General features: G+C 31.8%; 1 protein-coding gene across 13 annotated transcripts in view; it reads left to right on the forward strand.

Annotated features, from left to right (window-relative positions):
- The window catches only part of Smr (nuclear receptor corepressor smrter), a 72,667-nt gene that overhangs the window by 12,337 nt on the left and 46,108 nt on the right, over window positions 1-14,222 (forward strand). For 10 of the 13 annotated variants that reach the window (XM_076621561.1, XM_033343393.2, XM_033343389.2 and 7 more), the window contains 4 exons: window positions 4,427-4,727; window positions 10,435-11,047; window positions 12,764-13,222; window positions 13,902-14,207. In XM_076621561.1, coding sequence (XP_076477676.1) covers window positions 4,447-4,727; window positions 10,435-11,047; window positions 12,764-13,222; window positions 13,902-14,207 — 1,659 coding nt within the window. In that variant the 5' untranslated portion in view covers window positions 4,427-4,446. Of the gene's footprint in view, window positions 1-4,426; window positions 4,728-5,613; window positions 5,824-10,434; window positions 11,048-12,763; window positions 13,223-13,901; window positions 14,208-14,222 lie in introns of those variants that run through there. The other 3 variants (XM_033343395.2, XM_033343400.2, XM_033343399.2) reach the window with 2 other exon arrangements.

Genomic DNA, 14,222 nt, shown 5'->3' on the forward strand with positions numbered 1-14,222 from the left:
TCATGAAAAACTATTTTCAATTAACGACAAATTGACAACAGTAGAAGTACACGAAAGGGTTTTCTAATTTTGTACATTCGAACGTGTTGTACGTCGCGATGATTTTCTATGTCTTCTCGTTAACGCTGCGTAGATTACTGATGACCCACGTTGATGATCTTATTATGCAGCATGCATTTTACGCTAGAAGCACGTACTTCATAATGCTCATGGAACTATGAACACAGTTATCGTGAAGAAGCAATAAGAATGATACACAGTCATACCCAAATCAAATAACTCCTTTGATTTTATAATTTATTTTTTGTTCCTATTAAGATTGTTTTATTTAGTGGTTCACTATATATCTAATAGAATAACTATCCATTGACTCGACTAATGATTATTTGGATTAACTATTCCTCTTTTATATTTCCACTCGACGCTTTAATAACAATTGATTATGAAACTGATGACAACAAATTATTGAATATGACTTAACAAAACAGCGTTTAAATAAAAATGCATAAAATTAAAAAAGAAAAAGGTGTATGTGATCAAAATAATTAAAAAGTCTTTGCAGTCTGATAATAAATTTTTCCTAGCAATTAATATTTTGAAAAAGTTATTAGGTGCAAGTTAGAAACGTATATTTGTATTCTATTCAAAATTATACGAATACCATGTTGTACCATTTTATTTGTCTTTTCTTTTTTTTTTTTTTTTTTAGATAGTTCCATTTCGTATTGGTAATTTTGTGGTATATTTTAAATACTTTTTTATTGCATAACAATGGATTAACTTGCAAAAATTAAGCATAACGTTATGATATTTTTCTATGTATCAAGTGTTGTGTTACTTCTATTAATGGCTAAGTAAAATAATAGTTAATATGTAATAGTCTTATGTGCGGAGGTCAGAGAAAAAGAAAAAAGCTAGTTATTTTGACAAGTGTTTGAGTTTATCAATAAATATAAGTGAAGTATATCTTGACTTTATGTATTGAATGGTTTTTTGGGCCATTAAAAGTTGTAGTAACTTAAAAATTAGAAAATGTTACTTAACACGTTCATTCACGAAGACAATCTTGAATCCTTTTATTATGATTATATATTCATATAAAGGTTATTTCATCTACAGTATCGACGAGAAGTTTTACAAGATTTTTAAGACTAGAACACGAATAATACACTTCGTAAAATATATTTACATTCGATATTCCTTTAACATAAACATTTATGATTTTTCCAAAGTTCTATTTTTGTTAAATAATATTACAGATTTTATGTTAGCCAAAAAACTGTAGTTTAAGAAAGTAGATGTAGCTTCTAACTTATCTCTGATTGATACAATATTTATAGAATACCTAACCTAGATCCTTAACTCTTAATTTATAGTTCAAGAATCACCTTTTTAGGGATTACGATGTTCCCTGAGGTGGCTATGAGGAGGTCGTGATTATTTTTATTTACAACTTCTTTACAAACAATTTTATCACGATCATTCTCGTCATTTATTTCTTTCGACATAGCTATGATACAAATTCTTACAACATTGCAATATGATACTAGTGATCGTAACGCTTAATAAATAAAATAGACTAAGGATCACTATCACTAATTATTGCAAACTTTTTAGTCAATTTACGTGTTTGTGCAAAAATCCAGAAACGAGGATGTAGCTTTCGTAGGAAACTATATTTACAAGAATTGACATAGTAAATTGGTGGGAATACAGCTGTATGCAATTCTCCGAATTATTTCATTGCTATTCTTGCTTGTCTGATATCTTTCGTGAGGTATAATTAGAAATCTCATTGTGGTAATCTCACTACCGAGAAATATATGTATGTATTCATCTAGAGTCTAGAGTAAAATAAAATTATATATTACACATTTTTAAAGAATATACATGCTTGTAAAATAAATTCTTTAAAATCAGAATACTGTATATCAAGTTTTTAATTCTTTTATTCAATAGTATAAAAAATTTCTTTGTTAATTATTAATATCGACGGAGACATTGAATTTTGAAAATTCTTATAAATTCCAAATTTTGGATCTTGCATTTTTTAACAATCTCAGTTATAACTTTTATTAACAATATTTTTAATGAAAGACTATCATTGGGAAAATAAAAGAAAAATTATTGCTTACTGATATTCATATATAGTTCTCCAATTACTACTTGGCTTATACATGCTCCTCCAAACCGTTTCTATATACAGCTTTCGGTTCTCTTTGAGTGTCATTACAGTACCGTTACTTCGATGATGCTAGCCGTTGACGTCCTTGTGAACTTTTTCCTTCTTTTTAAGGATGGCGCATCACGATCACGCGTTAATGTCGATTTCCATTTATTTCACGTACAAATGTATGAATTTCGACTGAGATATTCGGTATCAACCTATCAATTATTTATTACTTGTTAACTACCTTTAACGTGACTTATACATACTTAGTCGATCAGTAATGTTATACTTTGCATTCATTTACTTTAACATCAAATTTTGCAAAAGCTACATATTTCTAAAGTGTAAGTAGTTAAAGTATAGTATTTTACAATAGTTAATAATTTTATGTAATGCACATGTACGAGTTTCGTGGCATTATATTATAAAATGTATTCAAAGTATACAAGGAAAAGGCAATGAAGAAGGAAAATAAGAAAACAGTGCAAAGTAATTTGTAATAATTCTGGAAAGGAAAAATTGTGCAATGTAGTTAATTTATTATTTATAATTCACGTATGAATTTAACGAAAACGTTATTAATTAAAGAGTACAGATAGCAGATAATGATGAAAGGTAATATTAATTATTGGATTAAAAAGTAATGAACGAAAGAACTATTACATAATCAGGCTTACTGTTTCGCAATAAACATTAATAGTCAATACTTAACTCGGAAATAATCGTAATTAATCATTTCAATTAATTTATTCCACACGTACATTGATTATATATATGTATTGTTTTTATTGTTATCAATATATTAATGAATTATTTTTTTAATTTATTAGAAGAATACAGAAAGCAAGAATTATAAAAGTTTCGCTCAATCGCGTTAACAATTATGTTATATTAAAAATTATGTTTCTGAGAACAAAACTGACTAATTCCTTATATCTACTATGGAGTATGGGTATTCTAGTTGTGATTATGATTATATCTTTTAATGATTATATCTTAGTATTGTCTTTAGATACTAGATATCATAAGAATAGCAAAATTTATAGCAAATGTCTGTAACAAACGTAACTAAAAATGAATATTGAACATCGTAAATAAAAGTTAATCACAGGAATATATTTGTAGTTTGTTTAGAAAAGTTATTAAATTAAAATACTTATTTCTAAAAAAGCAACCTACGCATATAACATACACATATAGTGGGCATATAATTCATCGGTGTAAAAATCTGAAAAATATCGGTGAGCTGAACGCTGTACGCTCCCATCGTAAACCCGATAATGGCATTGTGTCTTGCTTGATGTGCACTGTCATACTTTCTAATGTGTAGCATTCTCATGACCTTCCTTTTTGTCTGATCTCCGTATTTTACCAACTGCACATCACAAATTAAAAAGTAAAGAAAGTGTATCGTGACATATTCTAAATTTAATCTTTTAGAAATCACAGCAACATTATTAATCTTATTACTAAATTGAAAAATTTTTATTATTATAATAGTTAATATAATATCACAAAAGTTTGTCGCAAAATATGGAATATATAATAAATCTTTTACATTTAAATACAATTAATATTTTGTAGCTCAGATTTAACAACTTAAATTCTATAATAAGTATAACTTGAATAACACACATATCTTAAGTATTTTTGCCTGCATATATATCAATATGATGAAAAGAGGAGGTTCCGCAGATGTTTTGAGACCGATAACATTTAGTGACATTGCGCGTCTCTGACGAACTTCTAAAATTATTGATCGAAATGTTGTTATCTAATTGCAGTTGACAAAATAGGGAATATTATTGATACTGTCGGGTAAAATTGAAATATACATATTAGGAAACGAATGAAAGGAAAGGAGAAGAAGGAAAGGAAGGGTAAAAAGGAGGGAAAGAAAGATAAATGTAATAAATTGTACGATTTATATTAACGTCACGTAATCTATGTTTGCTTCCAATTTATGAATCCTTTCTTATAAAGATAACTGTATACAGTATATAATAATATAAAATATAATATATAATAATAATATATATTATAATATATTAAAAATATATATTGATAAATTTATTAACAAGATAAATAAGTAATCAATAGTCAAACACGAGTATGAAACTATTGATAAGTCTTTAACAACCGATATGAACAATAATAAATAACTAATTTATATATACAAATATAAAAAGGAGGAATTTTAAAAAAGATAAAAAACGAAGGCAATGTTTCTAATTAATTTTTATGGATTTTTTCCAGTACACAATGCGCTAGGGGTGATGGAGACAGTGAGCAAGCAAGTCCAAGTAGTGAGCGGACTGGGGGTGGGGGGTCCGGTGGGCCCGGTGGGTCCAGTGGGGGCCGATTTGCATCACCATCATCATCCTCACCCCCACTCTCATCCTCCACACCCACATGCCCACCCCCACGGTCATCCTCACGGACCCCATGGCCACTCACTGGTCGGCGTAACGTCGACCCCTGGCAGAGGTCAGACACAACCACCGGTCTCGCATAACCAGCATTTACCCGCGAGATCTACTCCGGTACAGCTACATAGGTAAGTTATTTTCTTGCCTATGTTGTATTGCTATCGCAGTTCCATTGCACACCATATTGTTCACGTGTAGTGTGTACAATATAATTAAAAGTTATGCGCATGCGCTTAATTCTGCGCGAAAAACGACTTAACACATCGTTTGATGAAACGCATCTATAATGCAATCGTAAAGGAATACACTACGTGAAAGAATAATTATTGTTTTTGTTGTCTTTCAGTTATTTTCATTGATCATTTAGCCTTAAGTATGACAGTATGATATATTGGTACAATGATTGGACAAAATTGGACCTAAATGCATTGATATATTATCATATCATATGATGTGTAATTTATTGAAATTTTATAGAGATAAAAGTATTAAATATAGATAGCACATTGAGTGGGCGTTGATGTTAAAGTAAATGTTCATATTTACATATACAGCTTATATTAATTACGATAATAATATATGCTACTATGGCTTTCTCTATTATTTATGCCACCTTATATGAGATATATGTTTATAATGTTGGATTCTAATTATTGAGTAATTGTTTATAATTAAATTTAAATAGTAGGATATCAGAAAAAATTTTTCTTTTTTAATTTTTCTTTTATTAGAAGAAATTTGGAAATAATATAGTGTAACTATTATCACAGTTATTTCATTTTTATATGTTTTATTATTATATTGCCGTTATTGTTTAAAAGTTTAGTTATATTTATTAATATATATTGCAATGGATTCTGTATTGTATAAATTCAAATATTGGAACTTGAAATACGCGGCAGATAGAACATTGAAGTTGGATGCGTAACATACATACATTCGGTGTACTGCGCATGCGTTCTCCCAATTTTACCACTACTGCTACCTGTCGATTCTAACCTCAAACGTCAACGTGCAACGTTGATTTTTAACCTTGCAAGGTTTACATTTACGATTGTAGTTTACTGAAATATATATATGGACGATGGTATAGTGTATTTTACTGAAATTATCAAAATAAAGCCGCAATTTTTGGGAACGCAATGTACCAGATGTGTGAATGGAGAATGTACGTGGGAAGGAAAGATTTCTTTGAAACTCAAGATTGTCCGTTTGCATGATGAAGTAAGTCCACACAGTTATTTCTGTTGCTTCTAGTCGTTATTCCTCGCATGAACAATATCATTACATTATAGCCCATTCTCGTATTAGTATAGTACGTTTCTAACAATGGCATCAGTTACAGTCATATGAGTGATTTCCCCAATGTCTATATCATGAGTTTTATATAGAAAATCATTGTAAATTGTTTTGTTTATTAAGTGACTCGTGATATTGCTCTGCCATAAATATCAAATCCTATGATGTTATCCTATTACAGTGTTTACTATTAGCATAGTAATTACAGTTTTACTATTAGCATACAAAATTTAATTAATCAACAGTAATTCGCGTATCAGAAATTTCTCATAGAGTGGTTAGTAACGTACATAAAGAATAAAATAAATAATATGGAAAACGCGGGAAAATCAGTTAGGTTAGGTACGGTCTGAGGATTGTGCAAATGAACCAAACAATACGAAGGAACGCAGTATATGTATATGTTACGCACATTTACACATTTACACATACTATGGGTTACATTACGAGTTACGAATCTGGTCTCTTATAGACAAAACTTGTGTAAGAAATAGAAATACAATAAAATAAAAATTTTGCTTTATTACAATCGTTTTTAAAATGATGTTTGATTTTAATATTTGATTTTAGAATCTTTATTTTACACATAATGAATTACATTGAAAAACTACGAGGTTATTAATTAAATAGATAGCCTAAATAAATTGGCAAGTTAAAAATTTCGGTCTGTTTTCTAATAATTTATTATTCATTTGTATTTGAATTGGTGGAAAATAGTAATAGATGTAGGAATTTGTTCAACGGGAAAGAGAAAGCTAACAGTAGGTCGCATGACGGGGAATAAAAGATGGCGGTGATAGCGGAAATGCACTTTTTTTACCTGTGACTAGGTAAAAAAAGCAAAGGAAAATAAAATTAACGTGTTGCATCTAATTACGTATATATAAATTTATAATGTCAAAGCTTAAGACATTATCAATTTTATTAACAAAATATTATGCCGGTTATATAGCATTCTTATAAATATTTGTACAAACTTTATGAATATTTCGCTGACTAAGAAATTTACATTAAAATACCTGAGACATATTTTCAAGAGGAAATAAGTGAGGAAAGAATCAGAGACATTAACGGAGGCGTGAACGAAAAGTAGAATTGAAGGAAGGGGCTCAAGGCTACGTAGATTTCTATTTCCTGCAATTCTCTTTCAGACGAAAACAAAAATAGAATACATTTCTTAATATAACACTTAATTCTTTAATAAAATTGGGTTATGTGGAAAATTATGGATATAATATTTAAAAATAGATATTTATTTAAAAATGCAAAGATTTCTAGACTTTGTGGAAAAATTAATTAATCATAACTTTTTATCGTTTTATCGTTGTTGTCTTGAGTATATTATTTGCGATGGTAATACAATTACGATGAAATTCATAAGATATATGTATACATTGAAAACATTTGTTATCGCAGGTGCAACTTTGCATTTCTTTTATTTATATAGGTATTTTATGATATAACTTTATGTAATATAGAATATGTGTTATTGATAAATAGTGATAATAGTGTAGTGATAATTTCTGCTTCGTTTTGACATGATGCATGTGGCGCTATATGATACGTACTTAGACGCTTTTTATGTTGTTTTCATATTTTAGATGTACCCGCCATGTTTTATACCCTAACCTATCATATTACTTTTCTTATCTGCATGTTATGGTCTTTCTTCTCTTTAATTATTTTAAAATCCCTATTATTTCTAATGTAAACAGTGATATGAAAAATATCATCATATATTTTTATCGTCTGGTCAACTGTAAGATATACAAATTCTAGATTAATTTTGTTATTGTCCTTCAAATTTAAGAAATTGCCTGGAAAATACGATTGATTTGAAAATGATTCACAGAAGACAGCAGTTAATTTTATACGTCTTATCTATTACAGTGTTATTTGTCCCAAAGGTGGTATTTTATTTCTCACCTAAGTATTAAATTCATCATCATTGAACCTGTATAGGTTCATATGTACAACTTATGTGTGCATATCATGTTATCGTTCTCTCCGTGACCTATGTATGTACGTACATAACATTCTATCGCACGCGCATCATTCATAAAAGGGAAAAAGAGTAGGTGATACACGGGAGGGAGAAGATTTTAGAAGTGGGAGGAGGGGGTCAGTGACCGTTACATCATCGGGAACTCATAGTCTAGGAAAATCCATAAAGTCGTCATTCATTTGCGATTATAAATTCGTATATAAGAAAAAAATAGCAATTAAGAAAGATCGAATGATTCATTAATATGAAAAATATATCGTGCATAACTGTGGGCTAATATTGTGGATAATAGTTGTTTTTATAGCGTTAATTGTTTCTTAACATTATATTTTGTCTTTTCATTAATTTAATTTACAATCATTGCAATTTAATTTTTCTTCTACTAACTGGATAATAATTATTGAAATTATTTGTTTGACATTATTGTATATGCTATTGTTTATGATAATTCAAAAATACATAGTTCTTTTTTTTGTGAATCGTTATGTTGTGAATAGTTTCGTAATTTGCCTAAAAAGATTTAATATCATTAATATGTGTTTACAAAATTTTCAAATACAAATAGTTAAGAGAGGGTGTCGTTGTTAATAGCTGAAAATATATGCATATTTCTTGGATGTGAGCTAGGCTAAGACTATATATAGACTAAACTATAATTCCGAATGATTTGAAATATTCATTTAGTTGCTGCGGCACAGACTATACTCTTTCAAAAAATATAATCAATTTTGTTTACAGTATACAAAACGTTAATGCCAAATAATAGATATCAACTTATAGAAGAATTTAATTTAGTAATTTTCAAATATATTATTGAATACATGTGTGTTACACATAATTTTATTTCGTATTACAATTATGTTTAACAACTACTTTTACGTTTTTTGAGTATGTATTACTTTATCTTTTGTTCTCAGAAAAAGATTAAAAAAAAATCATATATTCAATAACGTATGAAATATATTAGATAATTTCGGAAAAGAAATCTTTATAAACGCTATATCAGACTACATCGGTTGATCGTTCACTATTATCCACCAACGAATAACTCTAAGAACGTTTGGCAAGCCTCGAATGTATTCAACGATATGGCAACGTCGCCTTACGAAAGCAGCCAGGCACATTCACCCTTTGTGATGTTCAACGCATGCGCAGTCATTCTACAGAGAATAGGTACCGATGCACCGGCACGCGGAATCATGATCTGTGGAATACTGCGACATCGCATATCGTTATACACTATGGCGCATGCGCGGTATATTTTGCCACATGTGACAAACTAGCGTCGAAAGGTCGTGTATCTACTATTCTGCCATACATATGTATAGCCAATGGTTGATTTCACGTGAAGCATATTTTTACCGCGTGACGCGATTGGTTAGTTGATGGTCATTCGTCAATTTTTATATGCATTTATTTCTTACAGTTTATCTTTTCATATAAATCTAATTTTGTACACATATGTAACTTTTTCATATTATTTTTCTTTTAATATGGAACACGCTTCTTTTTTATGTATGTATATGTATATGTATATGTATATGTATATGTATATGTATATGTATATGTATATGTATATGTATATGTATGTACATATGTACATATTGTATACAGAACATGTATATATATAACAACCTGTTCGTAAAAGATAGTTCATTTGAACATAAGTAGGGTTTATTTATGTCCGTACATAATAGGTAAAATTATTGGTGTATAAACGTATTTGGTTAGGAGATCTTCTTATGTAAAGGTATATTTAGCTTAAAAGTCTACTAGGCAATTTGATATCATCGGTATAATTTATTAAAGACAAAGGACTTACTTCCCCATAAAGAAAAATTGAACAAATCTTAGATATTCTTCAATGAGCGGGAAGCACTTCATAGGTTGTTTCTCTTTATAGTAACCATCGCTAATAACAATATAAGCTTAGTTTCCACGATGTTGACAAGTATTTAAAAAAAAGTATGCTTTTAAGTATTTTCATTATGATACTAAAATGGCTGCTTGTTTAACGAGTTTTGTATGATACGTAAGAATATCTTACTTATATTGCACACTACAGTAGTATATAATATATCAAGAAATACAATCTGAGAAAACCGTTACCATTGTAGGGACGTGAAGTGTCTAATACGATTTTCTCAATAGAAATGCAAAGCATAAGTGTAAGTGTATGTATCGTAAATAACCGCGTTGAGTATAAAATATCGTAAAAATGATCTTTGTAATTTCAGAATTTTTATACATATACAAAATCTTGCACAATCTTGTGGAATAGGAAATTTAATTAATTGTACTATACAAGTACCAAAATAAATGCAGCACTATGCAAATACATTTGTTAATATATTACTTTGCTCCTTTATAATAAATTTCGAATGATATGAATATATATGCATATATATAACAAAATATGAAAATTACGAAGATTTTGCCGCTACTGATATATCTTCTTCCAAAATGAATTGTTAATTTGTATGCCACTGTCCCAGTTTAACCTCGTAATTCGGGTTTCCGAATGTTTGCAGGCCGACGCAGAGTTATGTCAACATCAAGAGCAGCAGCCCTGTATCTCCAAGAACGATAGGAACAGGAGTGACGTATGTGCAGGGCGGTGCGGCTTCATCTTCAGCAGCAGCAGCGGGGACAGTCGGAAGTGGAAGTGGCGGAGGTCCTTCAATCGGTGGCAGCGGTAGCGGTGGAGGAGGCGGTGGTGTTAGCAACGCCGGTGGCGCGAACAGCGGTACAGGAGTCGTCGGGGCTGGAGCTGGTGCTGGTTCCGTTGGAAACGTAGCACCAGCCGGAAATGGTAACAACAACGGTACCAATAACAGCGCCGGTGCGGGGAGCAATAGTGGCGGAAACAGCGGTACAGTGGGTGGTGCACCAGGAGGTTACGTTGCTGTGCCCATGGCTGGTAGCCTGCGGTATATCCATCCGTACCCGTCGACGCCTACGTCGGCGTCGGTGCCGGCTGTAGCGACGATGGTCACATCGGCCTCGTCGGCACCGACTCCAATACCCGTTCCAGCACCCGCAGCTGCACCTGTCAATCCACCTACAGTTAGTCAAACACCACCACCATCGCTTTCGGGAACGTATGCCACAAGAGATGGTGGATATCGCGGCGCCACCACGAATGTAGGTATTTTTCTCTTCGATTTATCCCACGATAAATCGGTTGCGCCCTCATTTTTTCTTACTCTGTTGCTTTCGTTACACGTGTGTGCGCGCATGTGTGTGCGCGCGCGCGCACGTGTGTGTGTGAGAGAGAGAGTCACTAAGAGGTTTTAGATAACAGATTATAAATATTCATTTTTTCATAGACAGCGGGAAATATTTTTTCTAACGATTAAAGGCTTGCGTGTAAATATGTAGAACCATAGGAAATGAAAGATTAGATTTTAATCAATGTTAATTTAATAAGATATTCTTAATAATAAAATAGAAATTGTAGGACACAGTATCCTATTTGTAAAGGGTGATACGTAGACAAATTGATTGTACTACGACAAGTATATATCCCATTTAATATCCTTTACATTAATTTATTTACTTCTTCCACAAAAATTTGAATTGTTTCGACAAAAGAGTTGGTAGGTGAAAGTCATGTAGGAGGCTAACATGTACAGTTCATCATAAAAGTTTACATATACGTATGTATCCGACTTTTTTCATTAACGAAATCAAAAGTTGTTCAAACTAATCTCTTTGCTGGAATATTTGAAATTGATTAGATGAATTTATGGCTGGCTGATTGTATATATATTGTATATATATAATAATCTATTACACTTAATCTAGTGTTTTAAACGCGTTACACGAAACGCGCATTGTATCTGCCAGTGCCCTTGACTTTCAACCACTATTAGCCGTTCCCTGTTCTCTTCACTGCCTAGCAATATAATCTTCTTTGTCGCGGATGTTGTGCAGTTTTGGATTAATTTTACCGCCATATCGAAGTTGCGGAATTCTGATGAGATTATGTTTGATGGTTTCAGCAATATCTTTGTCGTAAATGTTGTTTCATTTCATTTCAACAATTTTAAATTTCGACAGACATTGTGTCAACTTTCAAATTGTTCCGTGATAAGTTGTCAACTTAGTTTAAAATTTGTAAATGAGCGTAAGTTTGATTTAAAACCTTACTTTCTATTTTGGGATGTTTATTACAATATATAGTAATAATAGAGGTATACTATGTAACATTGAATATAAGAACTATGAATAAGTCAGAGTATATGAACATGTATAAGAGAATAATTATATCCCCTGTATGTTATACTTCTGTTATCTAAAAAAAGAAAAGAAAAGAATGTACAAAAATCAAGTCTAGTTTATTAAAAGTGTAGCTGCTTATTCGAATCGATTTCGAACTGAATCATATATTTAATCATTAATGCTCGATTAACTTTTCTAAAATGAAAACACTCGATATATCGATAGAATAAGATAAACAGCTTAGTAAGAGGTCATATCTGTTATCTGTTTGGGTGGCAGATTATGATCCTAAGGCATGGTATAAGCAAGACGTAGAAGGCGTGAGAAAGAAAGACGAATCGACTAAAAGTGGAGTTTAGTCATAATACGAGTGCAAGGAACGTATGACGGTGTCGTAGGTATATCGATGGTCTACCGTCTGCCCTCTTGAACCGGGTCATCGATTTTCTTGAAATAGGTTCGTGCCGAGAAGGTTAGACAAGATAAATTGAATAAAATGCGCGATGAAAAAAGCAATAGAACCACATACATCTTAAATGAGAAGAAGATAAAGATAAAGATAGAGCAGAATAGATAGGTGGACAAATAAAATGAGATTCGAAAGAATGAACAGACATTTATTATGACATCTTTCAGGTGAACGAGAGGATTGCCATTAGCGTGAGCAGTAGTCCCCTGTCACAAATAGGAGTCGGTGTTGGAGTAGTTGCAGCCGAATATGCGGCGAATAGCGGTATAGGTAGTGGTATGGCTGGTGGAAGAGGGGACAGACCGAGGATATCTCTTTTACCACCTGCTTCGGTGACACCAACACCTTCACCAACAGCACCAGATTATCAGCACGTGTCCAGTGCAAGAAATTCACGAATAGCCCTGATGCCCGTCCAGCCGGATCAGTATTGCAATCGTACGGCCGTTGAAATGGCCAATCTGCAGGAGGCGCCGCCCTTCAAGAAGATACGCCTCAGCCAACCGACTCAGATTCAATTGCAGTCCCAATCGCAATCTCGCTGTCATAGTTTGTCACCCGCTGACCCGTGCGTTAAGCAGGAGCACGTGGTGCAGTTACAGCAACCACTTAGGATAGACACTAGGGTGGGTACATAGGTGGTACATAGATACACAGGATGATTCAGGATAAATGTGAAAAACCTTGACATTTAGTAGATTGCTTTCGAGATAGCTTTGAGAAACTTACTGAGCGAACTCTATTGTCGATATTTATGTAGGTACAAGTATTTAACTCGCTGAGTGTCGCGTTATATACATTTGAATGATGTCTGTATATTTTGTAAAGAATTTCTTATTTGTATTGGATGTTACAACACTATAGATTCTATAATTGAAAATGAATATACAGTATAAGGATTAAATATATAGTTGTGTGGTAAAAGTTATATGCGAAAAATATTGAATTTGTCTTTGATAAAGTTATACAAAAAAATCTCAACATTTAATGAATTCTGTTATGGTTTCATTGTTATTCATTGACATGATATAGTGTTTAAGGAATTAACAAAAGAAGATAGGTAATATTAAGTATGTGTATCTTTAGAAGTACTCGTGCAAAACATTTATTAAAAAGTCTCTATATTAAAAAGATATATATATATAGAAGATTACAAAATATGTCAAGGTCTTTCACATTTCTTTTGAAAATATTTTTTACAAGTAATTGTGTTTCTCCTTCATCTTTCTCTGGATCAATAATTTTTCCATTCCTAAATTTTCATTTTATGGGATATTATAATATATGAATAATTTCTGTTTGAAGCAGCCGGCAACAGAAGCGTATACACCCCAAACTGAAGCGATTTCACCTACGCTTCCGGAACCGAATACGCAAGAAGATGCGCAGTTCAGAAGCACCAAGGATGATCTTCTACAGCAAATCTCCAAGGTTGATAGAGAAATTGCAAAAAGGGAGTCTCAGATAAATAAGCTTCGGAAAAAGTTAAAGGAATTGGAAGAGACAGCTAATAAACCTCTAGAAGCTAGTGGACTTAAACGACAGGTTGAGGAGCAGTCTCAGCAACCAAAGCATCAGTCTTTGGCACAAAAAATTTATGCTGAGAATAGGGTAAGATATTAATTC

The sequence above is a fragment of the Bombus vancouverensis genome, chromosome 9 (assembly GCF_051014615.1).
Source record: "Bombus vancouverensis nearcticus chromosome 9, iyBomVanc1_principal, whole genome shotgun sequence".
Classification (NCBI taxonomy): Eukaryota; Metazoa; Arthropoda; class Insecta; order Hymenoptera; family Apidae; genus Bombus; species Bombus vancouverensis.